This window comes from Cornus florida, unplaced genomic scaffold, assembly GCF_030987335.1.
Source record: "Cornus florida cultivar Cherokee Brave unplaced genomic scaffold, ASM3098733v1 CherokeeBrave_3.0.0_Hap2_Chr11, whole genome shotgun sequence".
In the NCBI taxonomy this organism is placed as follows: Eukaryota; Viridiplantae; Streptophyta; class Magnoliopsida; order Cornales; family Cornaceae; genus Cornus; species Cornus florida.
Window position 1 is genome coordinate 42716399 of NW_026775581.1, and position 16703 is coordinate 42733101.

Consider the following 16703-nt stretch of genomic DNA (forward strand, 5'->3'; position numbering starts at 1 on the left):
ATGTAATTTTTTGGACCACCTGAGAAAGATGCAAAGACAACCGGGCATGGCTTAATTTTTAGCTTCTCCATGTACGTATCATAATAGAGCAATTGTGCCATGACTTGCACCAAGGCCCTCCCTCTTTAAGTCCTCCATATACAACAAAATTGAAATGGAACAATGATTATTCTTAAAAGCCTCTAAACACTTTGCTTGTCTGTTAAAGCACTAAGCTTGATTTACACTTGGTGTTACAAGTGGGATTTGTCCCTTGTCAGATATAGATGAAAAATTGAATGGATATATATGAGTAGGGTGTTAGTCCTGTCTAACAGTTTAAGCTTTCAGGTCGGATCGCAAAATACCAGTCTATTAGTGGGTATAAGAGGCAGACACCAGTCCGCACCCGTTTCGGAGGAGTCTGACTCTCACTATTGTTAAATAGTGAATATTAAATTTAAATTTACATATATAATCGGGTCTTGGGGTTTCAATTATTTTACCATATCCGGCCCAAACTCATTTAGGGGCTACCAAATTCGCCCCATTAGAGACGGGACGTCAGGACAGGATAGAAACCCGCTGGGTTGGAGGAAATTATCATCCCTAGTCTCGAGTGAAACCCGCTGGGTCATGGGAAGTTGTCATCCCTAGTCTCAAGTGTCCCGCCCTAGATAAGCAGGATGGCCCAACCGCAACGTTCGGATTGAGAAAAATGTTACGAGTGGGACTTTATCCTACATCAAATCCCCCCTTCTTTTTTCTTTTCTCACCTCTCTCCCCCTCTCTCTCTCTCTCTCTCCACAACAAAGCAAATCTCTCTGCACAAACATAACTACGCATATATTTTAGTCATTTATTAAGCAATTGTTTATCCACTACAAAGTAAACTTGTGTCTTATTCCTTGCAAACCTAAAAGCAAAATGTAGATTGAATCTGAAATGTCCCCTCAATTAGTAATCATCTCTTCTCGACTTATATGGAGTTGATCAAAACTTTTATTATTGAAGCAATTCAACCAAAGATGTTTTCTTGCTAATTTTTATTAGATACTTGATTAATCATCATTAGTATATCGAGAACATAAAATTCGCCTAAATAAAATAAAATAAAATAAAATAAAAATAAAAATAAAAAAGAAAAAGAAAAAATGATTACAGCTAAGAAAAGGATTTGTTTTGCTACGAAGGGAGAGAGGAAGAGAGGTAGATGATCTAATTAGAAGGAAAGAAAAAAAATGGGAAAGAAACGGATAGGGCTTTAATTAAAGGGAAAAAACAAAAAAAAAAAAGCATTTAACGTGTAAGAAATGGGTAACACCATCTTTAAACTTTTTTATTTTTAAAACAAGTGTTCGAATTACATTACAACACATCAGCTATATATTTTTAAAAACTTCAATGTGATGGCAATGGGGTGGAGTTGGGGTGGGTTTGGCTAAACCCCTACCCCACCCTGTTAGAAAATTCGTCATGCCAACTTCGACCATACTTCAAAATGAGTTTTTAGTTGGTATGTCATCTCCGCCCCTACTTTGATAGTCAAAATATCAACTCCACCCCGCATACATTTAACTACGGAACAGGACTGGTTTTGCACTTTTATTATGTAATAAAAAAAAATTAAAATTAAAATTAACCTAATATGTTCAAATTGAACTGATAAATAAGTTGAAGAAACTTTTAAATTACTAAGTAAGTTAATGTATTAAATGAATTTTTAATTATTTTATCATATGGGCCCAAATAAATTTTGGGAGTACTAAATTCGCCCCCATTAAAAGATGGGCCGAAAACTCGACAGTGGAGAGAAATTGGCATCCCTAAACTTCATCCTGCATATATGCACCATATATGTTCAAGTGAAAATTGAGAAAAAAATTGAAAGAACCGTTTTGTCAAAACAATAATAATAATAATATTTTTTTTATTTTTCTATACTCATTGACAAGATATAAAAAGACACTTTAGAAAAAACAGTCCTTTTATAATTTAGTTTTCCAAAAACATAAAAGTTAAGCCGGGTTAAACTTTTTTCTTTTCTGTTTTTTTTAACTTTTATGTCTTTCCAGAAAAAAGACATAAATATTCATATTTCTTTACTGTTATAGTTTTTTTTTTAGCCTGGCTTTATTATTGTAGTTGAACTATATATAATTCCTGCAACCCAGGTTGTAAAACTCGGCGGCAGTGTATATATTTTTTCGGTAAATAAAAAAACTAAAAATGAGATAGAGAATCAAAGTTTTTTTTTTTTTTCTTTTCCTTAACGTTTAATGTTTTTTTCTTTTTCTTTTCCTTAATTTTTTTTTTTTTTTTTTTCAGAAAAGGCATATCATAATACTTTGTAGGAAGGAAGGGAGAAGTATGAAAATAAAATAAGAAACTTTTTTTGAACTGTATAGATAATACAAGAAAAGAAAAGATAATACGAAGAATGTGCCGTTTTTCCTTCATTATAAATTTTGTTGGGATGAAATAATAGTGAAAGAAAAATGGACTACAAATATGACTAGACATAAATTTTAAATTATAGTATTATCTTAAATTACACAAATTTTAAATTATAATATTATCCACTACGATTCTCATCAATACTACAAATATTACTAGACATAATGTTAAAAATACCATCTAACTGAAAAAATAAAAATAAAAGATCCTATCTCTTCCACATAGATGTCCCATCTATCTCTTCTTTTCTCGTTTTATCCATTTTTTTTTTTCTTCTTTCCTGTCAAACTTTAAAATTGCAATAATATCTCTTCAAATTTAAACATCATTGTTATTCTAAAAATTTTAACCTCCTAAAAATAACTTAAAAATTTATATTTTAGTCCGTATATATTTTCAACGGAAGCAATTGTCTGACCTAATGTTGAACATCACTCCCCCATTAATGGAGCCTAATGCCCTGTTTCGGTAGAGAAAAAATAATAATAATAAATAATAAATAATAATAATAATAATAATAATTAAATTGAGGGAGAGGAAAAGGGATAGATGACATCCTTATATGTATTTCTTTTTTTGTTCGGTTGAATAGAAAAAAATAATATAAACTCATAATTTACTATATTTGTTAGTAGGGAAGGAAATAGAAAGTTTTAATTATTTTTATACTTCTCCCATTTTTACCAATGAAAATTTATAAAAGAAGAAGGATGGTTCTTAATCTCTTCTCTTTTCTTATATCATCTTTACAGAACAAATAAAATTTGTTATTTACTTCCTATTTTCTTTCCATACCACTTTCTTCCTCCTATCCAACACAACACAAGCAATTTTTGTATACTATAAGAAGGCCTCTATAATTTCACTTAGCATGGCAATTATTAATTTTATTTTGGGAAATTAATTAAGCCAATTTTATTTTGAAGGATACAAATACGATGTGTCTAACAAATCTTTGTTGACATTCAACAACTACGGTGCTCAACCCTTTTTCAGTCTATGACCTATCGCCTCTTCTCTCTCTAGAATTGCGCCTTTCTGAGGACTGCGAAGGACGAAGACAACGGTGTATTTTCCTAGGTGAAGAAGGTAGATTTTTTCTCTCTCTAAACTCTCTCTCTCTAGATTTTCTCTATCTGCAATAGCATATCTGTACAATTACGTCCTTCTAAGATCTCTTTGATGTATTTTCCCTTAAAGGTTTTTCTTCTGTAACTTTCTCTGTTTTTTTTTTCCTTCTATAAGGAAGTACCAATTTTTATCACCAGTTCGACATAGATTTTCCTGTTTATTGTTGTCCTTAATATTTGAATCTCCTAGGGAATTTATAGTATTCCAATATGGATACTCTAATGTTAATGAAGGATTGTTTATTTTTCTCAATTCTATCTCTTTTGGTACTTTTTTTATTGTATCGGTTAGATTAGTGTGATTTCTTAACTTATTTTAAGATTCAAGATCTGATCTTTGTCTCTCAGTTATGCTAACTTTTTTAGTTGTTGAGTTCAGTTTGAGTTTATTATAACAACTGTGTATATATATATATTAATGAAGGATTGTTTATATATCTAAAAAAAAAAATGGACAGATCTAAAATATTTGGTTTTTGATCATTTAGTTTATCCTTTTCGAGATCTAAAATTTGTTTAGAAATTTCTATCTTCTGTTTCAAATCTAAAGAAATTATTTAAATTTAAATAGTTTGGAATTAAGATCTGTTGAGCTTTGCTTGGATCAATTGATATGGTTGTTGTTTTCATACTCACAAACGACTTAGATTTATGACCTGAATTGAATGCAACGACTGTTATTTGGTGGAAGTCTTGTTATTTATGAATAAATGTGGTTTCTTTCCAACATAAACTAGAGATACTATTGTTAAAATATTGTAACTCTGCAATAAAACCTCTGTAGTTTCTTATCCCATGTCTATTTGGAAAACTAAAAATTTGTGAGATAATGGTAAATATTGCTCGAACAACTGAGAGAAGAATGGAGTTCATTCATAATATTCAGGATTGTACATTTAATTTGAGACTATGGATGAGAGCGGCAGAGGATTATAAACGTCCATGTTTTTTTCTTTTACATGTATGTGTTTTTTTTTAATTTACTTTTTCCATAATAAAAAGTAGGAGCAGGGAGTATAATCTTTTGACTCATTGTTTTCGTTCTTGTTATGGTTGGATTTGCTTGAGCACGCAATAACTTCTCGATTGTTCGTTTGTGAAGTATTAGTTTAATCAAATATCATTTTCTCACATGTGGTGTTAATCAAATATCATTAACTGTTCCATTAGGCATGTGGTTTCTGCCATGTTTATACATAAAAAAAAGTGATTCATTTTATGTAAAATGATGTTTATTTTTTTGTTTGTTTTGATTACTTCAGCTCCTAACCAGTACTAAAATAAAGAATTTAGAACTTGTTGATACTGGTCCAAATAAAACAAGGAGTGAATGTTTGATGGATGGGGATGCTAGGATTTTAACTGAAAGTCCTTCTGGTAAGGAATGCACCTCAAATAAAGGTTTAAATCTTGAAGATAATGGGGAATCCAATTCATGGGAGAAAAAGGAAAAGAGAAAGAAACAGAAGAGACAAAATCCCCTGCAAATAAATTCTGGTACAGTTGATTGTATTTTAGAGACACGTTTAGAAACAATAGAATCTTCAAACTTGAGTTCAGGGCCGAAAAGGAAAAGGACCCAAATGGAACGGTGTCCAAATATGAGTGAAATAGAGGTTGATATTACTTCAGTTCAAGTAAGGAGTTCCCAAACCGGTAAGAGAATGAAAGAATTTGAAACATATGATAGGGAAAAAGGGAAAGTGTCTTCTTCTGTAGTAAACAGTTTGGAATCCCTCAGTGTTGGCTCCTCAATGCTAAATAATTTAGAATATAGTTCTTTGGCCAGCTCAGAGGACAGCTCAGATGAGATACTTGCATCTGTTTGTTCAAAGAATATGTTAGAGAGAGAAGTGGGGGTAGTGGATAGCACGGTTAGCACCTTGTTGCAGGTTGTGGAAGATGTTTCCATCAAGAAATTCTCTGGTGGTTGTTCAGATGGTGCACCTGCATATGAAGAAAGCAAAAAGAGTTTAGATGTTGAACCTACATATGAGGAAAGCAAGAAGAGAATTGAGATGGCAACCTTAAAACTGACCATAGATGAAGATAGTTTTGTGAATAATGGTTCTTTGGAAGAAAATTTAGTTGAAACTACAATTTTTAAGGGGGACAAATCTTTTATTGATGCATCTATTTGTGAGCAGCATCCCAATAAGATTTTGGAAATACAATATGGGATGGAAAATGCAATTTGTTCATCTTCACATTTCGCTGCAATAAAAGATAATCAAAGGGGAGTTGAGATGCGAGCTTCAGAACATATCATAGATGAAGATGATTTTGTGAATAATGGCTCTGAGTTAGACTCTCTACATGAAAATTCTGAACAAGGTAACGGCGGTAAAATAAATATTATGCAAAACAAGGATAAAGAAAATTTGGTTAAAGAGGATAAATCTTTTGTTGATGCATCTCCCAGTGATATTTTGTGTAAGCACAATGTCAAGAAGGTTTTGAAAATACCATCTGAGATAGAAAATGCAATTTCTTCACCTTCACAGCAGTTGGATGCAATGAAAGATGATGTCCTAGTCGTTAGCAACTCATTATGTGCAATTCCACCAGAAAGAGTTCTTGCTTGCCCTTTTAAAAAGAAGCTTCTCATCCTTGATGTGAATGGACTTCTTGCTGATATTGTTTCGAATGTGCCTGATGGATATAAAGCTCACACAATAATAGGACAAAAAGCAGGTGAGAACTGAGAACTAACCAAAACATTGATTTTTAAAATGAATTTAATTATTTGTTGTCAAACAATTTTGTTTTATGTTCTAACATGACATTCACTTGTTTTATCAGTTTTCAGGAGGCCCTTCTGTGATGATTTTTTGGAGTTTTGTTTTGAGAGATTTAATGTTGGTGTATGGTCATCAAGAACCAAGTATTCTTCAACTTAGCCTCTAATAATTTAAATTTTCTTTTTTCTAGTCAATTCCATTTTTAAATATATTTTTTTCCTTGCATGTTTGCTTATTTTGTTTTTATTTACTATATTGATTTGTTCCTTAATCATGATATTAATTTTTTTTTCTGTAGGAGAAATGTGGATATGGTTCTCGAATTTCTTATGAGAAAAACCAAGGGCAAGTTGGCATTTTGCTGGGTAAGCTGTTTAAATATTTTACTTTATAATTTTTATCATTATATTGTGCATTTCAATTTTTGAATGATTGCGCTTAATAATCTTATTTTTTATATATTTGTAAAATTGAAAGATCTTAAAAGTACGATTATTTCTTATGATTTTGTAATAGTAAGCTGCTAAAAAGAGTTACCACTTTCACTCATGTTATGAGGCGTAAGTGTTTTAATATTTTATTCCCACATGTTTTTTCATTTTTAGGAAAAATTTCTGATCAACTTGTTAGGATGGTATACAATTTGGATTTCAACCTTCTGAGTATTTTTAATGCTAACCATGTCTAAGCAAAATGCAAATGCTCATTAATGGGTGGATGAATCTATTAAATACTTATACTAATGTTAGTGGTTCTGAACATGTTGAATATGGATTTTTTTACAGGATCAATCGCACTGTACTGATACAGGTTATAATACTGTTGAGAATAGAGAGAAGCCTATGCTATTAAAGGAACTCAAAAAATTATGGGAAAAACATGAGCCAAATCTTCCTTGGAAGAGGGGAGAGTATAACGAATCCAACACGCTCTTGTTGGATGATTCTCCATACAAGGCGTTATGCAACCCTGTAGGTTCATCAACCTGTCAAATTACCTTATATGTTTCTATGTTCAACCTAATTCTAACACATTTTGATTTATTCTAATTTACTATTTTCTTTCATTTTCAGTTGCACACTGCAATCTTTCCTTATTCCTACCGTTACAAGGATGTAAAAGATAATTCATTGGGTGAGTTAACCTTATAGCTCCACCGTATTATTACTTGAGGTTTACCTATTGCAATTCTAAAAAACACTTTGTAAATAATTTTATTTATTCTAATTGTTTTTATGTAGCCAATAATTTAAGTTATTTTGTGATTTACAACAGCACCAGGAGGTGATCTTCGGGTTTATCTTGAAGGATTATCTTTCGCTGAAAATGTTCAAAAATATGTGGAGCAAAATCCATTCGGACAACGCCCCATCACGGAAAGAAATTTATCTTGGTCCTTTTATCTCAAGGTTATTCGCAGCGTCACATTCCAACAGAAAATTAATACTAATTCTTCTCCGCGTGGTGATAGCATTGGACGCTGTGGAACATCCCATGTATAGTTGTACGAACTGAATTTTTTTATTTTTATTATTATTATTTTACAAATGCACTCTTGGTGTAGAAAAATGCTGGCGAGTGTTGTTAATGTTGTGACAATTTTTCTTTTTGACAAAATGGATTGAATGTAGTGTTGTTGATGGTGATCTCTAAAGAAGCCACCATGTGGCAACGATTCATATATATATTTTTTTTGGCCAACCATACCCTCTAGTGTGATATGTTAACGTAGTAGTTGACTTTCAAGCAGAAAGATAAATACATTTCTTGTACAAATGAACCCATGGATTTCTACTACTTTATGAAATCCATCATGGAGATGGTTAGTTGGTTAGTATTTGCTAGTGATTTATTAGTATAAACTATTGCTAAATAGTTTTTTTGGGTTTAAAATGTGTATTTAGATAAAGAGGAATTTAGTTCTAAACTTATGGATGATTTAGGGTTTAAAGTTAGACTGAAAGACCTTTGACACATTGATCTGTGAGAAATTGGATGACTTAATATTATAAACTCTACCCGCTCTCTATCTTTTAATATATATTCTTTAATTTCATATATATTGTATAATTTAAAAATGTTATGAATAATTTTTTTTTTTATAATTGCTAAAGCTAATGGCTCTAAATCAAGAGAGAATAATTGACTCTTGTTTCCAATCTTGGCCAAAAAAAAAAAAAAAAAAATCTAGTTAGTGAGATATAGTGGATTCAAAACTTTGGTATTTTGAATAATTGATACAAAGACGTTAGAACACGTATTGTCTAGATTTTGGTTAAATTTAGTTTAATTATAGCTTAAGGAACTACATATAGGAGTTGAGACTTAGGACGAATTCATGTGAAAGTATATATGAATTGAAAAGCATAATTACTTGCACCAAGAAAAAAGAAAAAAATTTAAAAATTGTTGTTAAGGGTGGTGGCAGCCGCCCATTAGTTATAATTTTTGTTAAAATCTTTAAAATGTTCCCATTCAATTTTCCATAATACTCTAATATATATTCTTGTTGTTCAAACTCATCCTCTCTCACGACATGACGATCACGGCTTAAAACCATTTATAAAATCGACTTAAGGCTTGATACTCTTCTATTGTTTTTCACAAAGATACTTCCCATGAGAATTATTTTTTGTATAGTCGGATTAAAACCATTAATGTTGTAGTAATCGTCTGAGTCCTTGTGTTTTTTGTGGATGTCCGGTTGGACCGTTGAGTAGAAACAGACTTGGACTAGACCTTATGCCTAGTTGCTAAAATTAATTTGGTGATAAACGTATAAAACATACAGTTAAAACTTTTACTAATTTGGTAGAAGAGTTTTCTTGAACTGTGTAATGCATAAACAATACTGGTTTATTTGCGATGCAGTTTAAGGAAGCACGAAAATGGAACACAGGAACAGGTTCAGAAAAGCAAGACACGAATATGACAGGAATAACGTTAAAAAAATAACAATTCGATATATTAAATAATAATTTTTGCTCATTTTAATCACATAATCATAATGACAGGACTGGGCTATTAGCGTAGACCTTTCATTATATATGTTCCATTATTTTGGAGCTATATTGAGTTATTGCTTTAACTGGAGGAGACTAATGGCCAGATAAATCTCACAGTCCGTGTGTATAGATTGTTCAGTTTGATAAGTAGCACTGTTTTAACCACTGCTCAATCAGCCTTCTTGAAAGAGGACTTCACACTCGTACACACACAACAACCAAAACAATGGAGGAAAATGATTAAACAAAAGTAATCGTATCTAATGGAATGTAGATTCCCTTTCTACCTTCAAACGCATATGAAAAATGACACATATGTGTCCAATATGGCGCTGAGATCCTCTCTGGTGCAGCATAAGTGTTGTACCGCATCTAACGGATCCCAACCTTTACACGTGTCGAGACCCACACTTGTGAGCTGGGATCCGTTAGATTCAGTACAACCCACATGTGTAAAGTTGGGATCTGTTGGATGTGGTACAGCAGAGATCCCACCTCGTGGAATATGATGGTTATATTATCCACACCTGTTACGAAGCTAAGCCTTTACAAAGATCAACCTGTAAAGGAGGAATGTCAAAAAAAAAAAAAAAAAAAAGTTTCAAACTGAGTGACCAATGCCTTAAAAGGTAAGTACTATGCTTCCATTGAAGGTTACAATTATTTCCACCATATACCAAAATAGGGAGCACTGAATAACTCGCGGTTATACTAAACAAAGGAATGAAAAATACAAAAACCACATAACTGCTAGGTGTAACACATATCTTTGTTTGTTGAGATCAATCTGAATTCTGCAAGTTGGATAAAAAATTTGAAGCTGCAAAAGCAGCTGATCCACCAACCACACAAACCAGAGCAACGACAACCTGCAATGCTATTTCCCAAGGGTACTCCTCTGGCACCAAATAGACACAAAAAGGGCCCAAAATCAGCAAACCCAGGCTGAGGCTTAAGAGTGCTGTAGGGGTTCCCAGGTCAGTCGCTGCTGAAAGAACCCCTAGTTCTTCTGCTTTCGAGAGGAGACCTAGCTTCTCTATTATAGATAACGTAATCCCGAACTTCTCTGCTGCTGACAGTAGGCCAGCTTTCTCAGCTTTGGTTAGAAGTCGCAGCTGCTCCACCCTTGTTAGTAGCTTGACTGGTGATGTGGGGGCAGAGTAGCTGTACCTGGGCTGCTCACCAGGAGGGAAAACTGTGGAACCCTGCATTTGTTATCATACATGAAGCATGGAAATGGACACGAGATATGATATGGATATGACGATGCAACAAATTCTTGAAAAATAGGATGCACAAAAACACCACAAAATATATATCCATCTATCTGTATTTATTTTTTTTCTTAGCTGGTACTCACACACGCATGCCTCCACTGAGGCTCAAACCCTGACCTTCCTTTGAGAAGTAGGGGCCTGGAACTGCTAGACCACTGGCTCATTGGTTCATCTATCTATCTGTAGCTATATCTATACTGCTATTAGAAGTGTATAGACTTCCTATTGTTATAGACATTCTTTACTCAAAAAGGTCCCATCTTCCGTGCATCTACATGACTTAGGAATGATTCTTCTTTTCTTTTTGTATTATATTCTTTTTGGATTTTAAATTTAAAAACCTCATTTGACATGATTTAGTGATTTAAATTGCCCAATTATAAATTGGAAACATTTTTTAATTTCAAATTGGAACCAATTCTTTGAGTTAACTGTGCATTGGAAGATAGATTATTTATTATATACATTATTAGATTTTTTTATATATAAAAGTGTATAGCATTTTTAATTTTTATATACGCTTTTTAAATTTTTAACCTTTTTATAAAAGTGTATAGCACTTATCAATATCTATCCATACTACTTATAAAAGTGTGTAGAACTATTAATTTTAACATATGTTTTTTTTAATTTTTACATTTTTAAAATTAGGTTAACAACTTCTAGCTAGGTACCAATTGCAATTAAACAGTTGTGCATTTTCAAGTCTCTTCCTAATTTGTTGTGGCCATCACATCTCTTTGTATTAGTGATTTCACTACCAATTGCTATTCAACAGTTGTGACTTTTCCTAATAGAATTTTAATTTTTATTGTTATCTATAAGCTAATTTTTATTGATATCTCTAACAGTAATTTTTCTTTTTATACAAGTTTTCTTAAAATGTGCATCATACAAGTGCTCTTAAAATGTGCATCGTAAGTGCTAGCTTGACATTTAAAATGCAGATGTGGGTTAGGAGTTCGGTTTTTATTTGTGGACAAAAAGAAAAATGCAAATAGAATTTAGAATTTGTGGGAATGTGTAACAATGTAAATGAAATTATGCTGCTAATAGGCCAATATGAACATACATGCATCCACCAGAACCATAAACATATAATCACAGCAGAGTCTCAGATTTGTACGTAATGGTTAAATTAAAATTTCAAAGTAAACCTGCAGTTTTATACTATAAAAAAGTCTATTTAAGCTTAAGAAGTAATTTTTATATCAATCCTTTTATAGGCAGCTAACCCTGCTCCAAAAAATGCCTTCCCAGTTTCCACACTCCATACCATTTGTTAGAATTACAAAATGTCCCTGTTCCATACCTTCCAAGTTCCTACAATCTCAAGCATGGATGTAAATCCCCCTTCTTTCTTGTCCATCTCTCTTCACTATGTTTCCTCTAAACAAACTTTATTATGGTTGATCTCTTCTTCTTCAGCTTTTCTTCCCCTTCTTCGGCTTTTCTTCCCCTCTCTCCCCTCCCCCCCCCCCCCCCCTTTTCTTTTCTTCCTCTGATTCAACTTTACTATTTCAGTTTTCTCTCTCTTTAGCATGGCGATAATTGGTTAGGTTCCATGATCCTTGTGGAGGCTCGAATCTGTTCCAAGGGTGGATGAAACTTTATGCAAAAAAGAGAAATTTCTGATAGCTAGCAGTGTCAATTGGAGGGTTGGAGAAGATTAAGCAAGTAATGAAGTTCTCAGGTCAAGATGCTTACATTGACATATGGAGCCACATGGTATTTATAGGTGACTCACCTATGCGGCAGGCAAGGATCGCATGTCAAGATTACAACGAGATTGAGAAGAGTTGGAATGCTCGGCCAAGATCAGAGAATACTGATCATGCAGCAATAAGTTATTTATAGAGGCTGACTGCTGGTAATTTTCGTAGGCCTGATTCAATTAAGGATGATAAATTGGTTGCTTGGTCTGTGTCTTTATTGTGTTTCCTCTTTAGTATTCAAGGTCAGAGTAATCTACCTTAGTCGAGCTCCTACATTGAGCTCAAGTAAATTGGGTTTTCTCTTATTCTGGTGACCAACTTATTTTAACTCTCTTACCTAGTTAAGTGGTACCGGTGCAACCTGACTCGAGTGTTACAATGAGCCAAGGTTCAAAGTATTGGTGTGACACAGTAGGAGTTATAATTCAAACTATTTATAGAGGGAAAGGATGAAGTTCTCAAGCACAGTGTGAATGATAGAGAATTTATGTAACTCTTATCCTTCTTGGATCCATCTTTCAGTTGACCACAAGGAATCAATTCAAAGGGTAAGGCCTGGATAGAGATGAGTTCAGCACTTCGGGCTTCTTTTACTGTTGGGACAGTGGTTTTTGCGCATAGAAAAGATCTTTGGCAAGTCCGGCTTGTGTCTTAATGTGATATCTTAGGCCATGGCCCTTGAATCCTATAGTCATGTCTCATGGGGAACATATGTTCAACACTCCAATCAGAAGTACACTATGATTATGAATCACCACCTGCGCACATGTGTGCCACTAAGTCGTGCTACGGGCCACCCAAGACCTCAATTGCCAAGTGTCATGTTATGATGGATGTAAAAATATCCCGCGACAATTTTTACCCATGACACCCCAAGTTTTTGTAACAATATTACCAAATGTATCCAACATATGAGTTTGAATCATATCATTTTCTCTGTACGATATAATACAAAAGAAGAGAGGAACCCCAATTCAGTATAAACACTTGATATGAAAGAAATCAAATTCATATGAACTGGAATCCAATATCAGTAACTAATCAGCCGAAAGTGAAGAATAGTTGACAGAAAGAGAACGAAACAGATGCAGTGAGGAGAGAGCAGATTATAGATAGGTTGATCTGATGAAACTTTTCCCTAGTAAATAATAGAGGAATAGAAATGGAGAGAAAGTTGAAGAGAGATGAAGAAGGGAGATAAAGATACGTGCAGAAGTGCTACTGAAAGGTCGGTGAGAAAGTATTTTCATTGCTTTTCGTTTTATTGGCCTTGAAGAACAGGATTGAATGCCATATTGATCATGCAACAATCAGGCCCAATGGAATCAGTTTCCTTACTTGTTGGGGTTGAATGCTGGTAATTTTCGTCCTATTAGTGTGGCCTGCTTCAAGTAATGATGACAAATTGGTTGCTTATTCTGTATCTTTATTACTTTTCCTCTTTAGTAGTCAAGATCAGAGTAAACTAACTTAGCCAAGCTCCCACACGACCTTAAGTAGTTGGGTTTTCTCTTAGTCGGGTGACTAACTTATTTAACTCTTTTGACAAGTTAAGTGGTGCAACCTGACTTGACACTTACAATGAGCCAAGGGGTTTAAAGTATCGGAGGGGCATAGTAGGAGCTAGAATTCGAACTATTTATAGAGGTCAGGATGAAGTTCTCAAGGTTGATGTGTACTATGAAGTAATGTTACACTTATCCTTCTTTGATCCATCTTTTAGTTCAGTGCAAGGAATAAGTTCAGACGCTCAGGCCTCGATAGAGCTGTTGGATGAGTTCAACAGTTCAGGCTCCTTTTAGTGTTTGGACAGTGGTTTTTGAGCATGGAAAAGATCTTTGGCAAGTCCCACGCGGCTTAATGTGATATCTTAGGCCATGGCCCTTGAATGCTATAGTCATACCTCACGGGGAACATATGTTCAATCCATCCAATCTCAAGTACACCATGATTATGAATCGCCACCTACTCACAAGTATGCCACTAGATCGCGCTATGGGCAGACCAACACCTCAATTTCCATGTGTTGTGTTATGATGGATGTAAAAGTTTTCCACGGTGATTTTTACCCATGACACCCTAAATTCGTATAAAAATATTAGACACTATAATTTCAACCTAAGAAACCCAACTTATGAGTTTGAATCATGTCATTTTCTCTTTATGTTAGTCATATATAAAAGAAGAGAGGAACACCGATTCAAACGCTTGACATGAAGAAATCAAATTGTATAAAGTAGAGTCCAATATCAGCAACCAATCAGCCAAAAGTGAAAAATAGATGACAGAAAGAGTAAGAGACACATGCAGTGAGGGGAGAACAGATTATAGAAAGGTTGCTTTGATGAAGTTTTTTCGTAGTAAATAATAGAGGAAGAGAAATGGAAAGAGTTGAAGAGAGAGGAAGAAGGAATATAGAGTCATAGACACATGCAGAAGTGTGAGTTACTGATAGGTCAGTGAGAAAGTATTTTCATCACTTTTCATTTTAATGCAAACGAGGTGAATCTCCCAACAAGGCAAGATTTCAGAGTCGATTCACGGTTAGTGGTGCTGTGATCATCCACCTTAAGAACAAGCCCTCTGTCTGTGAACACACTATCCACTTCTCCCTTCAGATCCAGTCGCTGGAGACTCACAACCTCAAGAAACGACGGCTTCTGACCTTCCAAAGCTCTCATGGACCTCAGAAGAATGCTTGGTTTCCATTGAAAATTTGAAATGAATGAATTTAATTTTAATTATTTGAGGATTATAGTTTAAATTCAAATTCAATTAAATTTAACATTGGTGAGGTCTATTGCCAAAAGAAATTAAGATATACAATGCATAGAAGGATTTCACAACCCTGTATGTATAGATTTCAAATAATAAGGTGCGACGAATTATTTGAAATCCATGCCGGCAAGATTCCAGTTGCACTATAACTAAAACAAAATGTATCCTATACATCTAATCTAGCATCCTTTGGAAAGCTGAATTTAACTTCAATAGTCAATTTTTAAATTTAAAAAAAAAAACTCAAATCCCTTCCCCCTTATGTTATACACTTTATACCCTCTTCAAATTCTATTAATACTATGAGCACCATGGTGCACAAATACAATGTTGATTACTCTTTTTTTTTTTCTTACAAGTTACATGCACTCATCCACAATTGCATACTATGGAGACTTATACCCAAGATGCCTATATTTGTTTGGTGGTTTTGTACAAAAGGTACATGAGATTGTTATTTTCTTCATTTCCAATAAATTCATAAAAGGATACTGAAGGAGATGATGACCTTGAAGAACAAGGAACAACATATTCAGAGGCAACCATGAATGAAACCCAATTTCGTAAAACCTTATTCCAAATTTTTGGTAAATTAACATGACCCGGAAATCGGAATTGTGAGAAAAATAACCAAAATCCAGATTTCCTTTTTCCAAAAATAAGGAAATATACTCCCACCTGCATTCAAATGATGCTCTCTATCCCTCAAAGACAAATAAACAACACAGACCATGGATGAAATTCAACAAGTAATCTACACCAAACAAATCGTAGGAGATATCATGAACATATACGCATACCTATACACAAACACACACACTATTATCATATATGATGTATCCCCAAAAAAAAAAAAAATTGTGAAAAACTAAAAATGGTAGATATAGAACCATGTGGAAAAAGAGGGATAATAGGATAAACTTACCTTCTTAGAGCTGACAGTTTTAGTGGCTGAAGGAACAGACTTCTGGGCAGCCATTGATCTGATGAGAAATGGTGTGGAGTGTTGAGAGTGATCTGTTGTTCTTGCTTTGGCTCTGTTAGCTGAGGAATATATCAACGGTGTTCCTCTGCTGCTACAACACCAACCCATGCCTTCCATACTTCTCTCTCTCTCTCGATTTTTGCTCTCTTGTGTTTCAGATTAACTCTGGAATTTTGAGGGTCTCAAAACCATATATCACTCCACTAGTAGTGATGGCCAAAGGAGGTTCGTGGATTTAGTTGTAGCTGTTGGGCTTGCACGTGTCAACACTTGGTTGGTTGTGCTATTGCCATTTTGTTCCCATCCCAAAAAGTTAATTTGGGTGTCTGTTTGGATGTCCGTGTATTTCATTCCCAGCCGCCTCGGATTTCCCTTTTGCAAACAAATTGGTTTTGTTTGGAAGCACGCGACCTAAGGCCATGCTAAAATTAGATATACGGGAGAAAAAACAAAACAAAAAAGGTGGGATGAAACATTATAGGAAAGAAATTGAATGTGTGTGTGTATATATATATATATATATAATTTTTTTTTTCATTCTTTCTTAAAGAATATAATAAAATATAAACTTATTTTATTTTTTATTTTTATCATAATATTCAATAATATTTATAGTATTACTGTATAATTTATAGA

At 33.7% G+C, this 16703-nt stretch overlaps 2 protein-coding genes across 2 annotated transcripts; one reads left to right on the plus strand and one right to left on the minus strand.

Moving 5' to 3' along the window:
• The first annotated feature begins 3245 nt into the window (after positions 1-3245).
• LOC132282770 (uncharacterized) lies at positions 3246-8008 on the plus strand. The gene is made up of 7 exons (XM_059784559.1): positions 3246-3525; positions 4829-6260; positions 6369-6450; positions 6606-6672; positions 7093-7278; positions 7381-7441; positions 7583-8008. The coding sequence occupies exons 2-7, from the start codon at positions 4904-4906 to the stop codon at positions 7807-7809; spliced, it is 1980 nt and encodes a 659-aa protein (XP_059640542.1). The 5' UTR covers positions 3246-3525; positions 4829-4903; the 3' UTR covers positions 7810-8008.
• A 1926-nt stretch (positions 8009-9934) lies between these two features.
• LOC132287039 (uncharacterized) lies at positions 9935-16270 on the minus strand. The gene is made up of 2 exons (XM_059789501.1): positions 16008-16270; positions 9935-10517 (listed from the first exon to the last, which is right to left on the minus strand). Exons 1-2 carry the CDS (start codon positions 16182-16184, stop codon positions 10095-10097), a joined length of 600 nt encoding a protein of 199 aa, XP_059645484.1. The 5' UTR covers positions 16185-16270; the 3' UTR covers positions 9935-10094.
• Positions 16271-16703: the final 433 nt, after the last annotated feature.

Excerpts from the sequence above, each read along its gene's own strand:
- LOC132287039 (XM_059789501.1), bottom strand. The coding sequence starts at position 16,184 with ATGGAAGGCATGGGTTGGTGTTGTAGCAGCAGAGGAACACCGTTGATA. Across the intron at positions 10,518-16,007 it reads AAACTGTCAGCTCTAAGAAG|GGTTCCACAGTTTTCCCTCC; the intron begins GTAAGTTTATCC and ends TAACAAATGCAG.
- LOC132282770 (XM_059784559.1), top strand. The coding sequence starts at position 4,904 with ATGGATGGGGATGCTAGGATTTTAACTGAAAGTCCTTCTGGTAAGGAA. Across the intron at positions 6,451-6,605 it reads GTATGGTCATCAAGAACCAA|GAGAAATGTGGATATGGTTC; the intron begins GTATTCTTCAAC and ends TTTTTTCTGTAG. Across the intron at positions 6,673-7,092 it reads GCAAGTTGGCATTTTGCTGG|GATCAATCGCACTGTACTGA; the intron begins GTAAGCTGTTTA and ends ATTTTTTTACAG.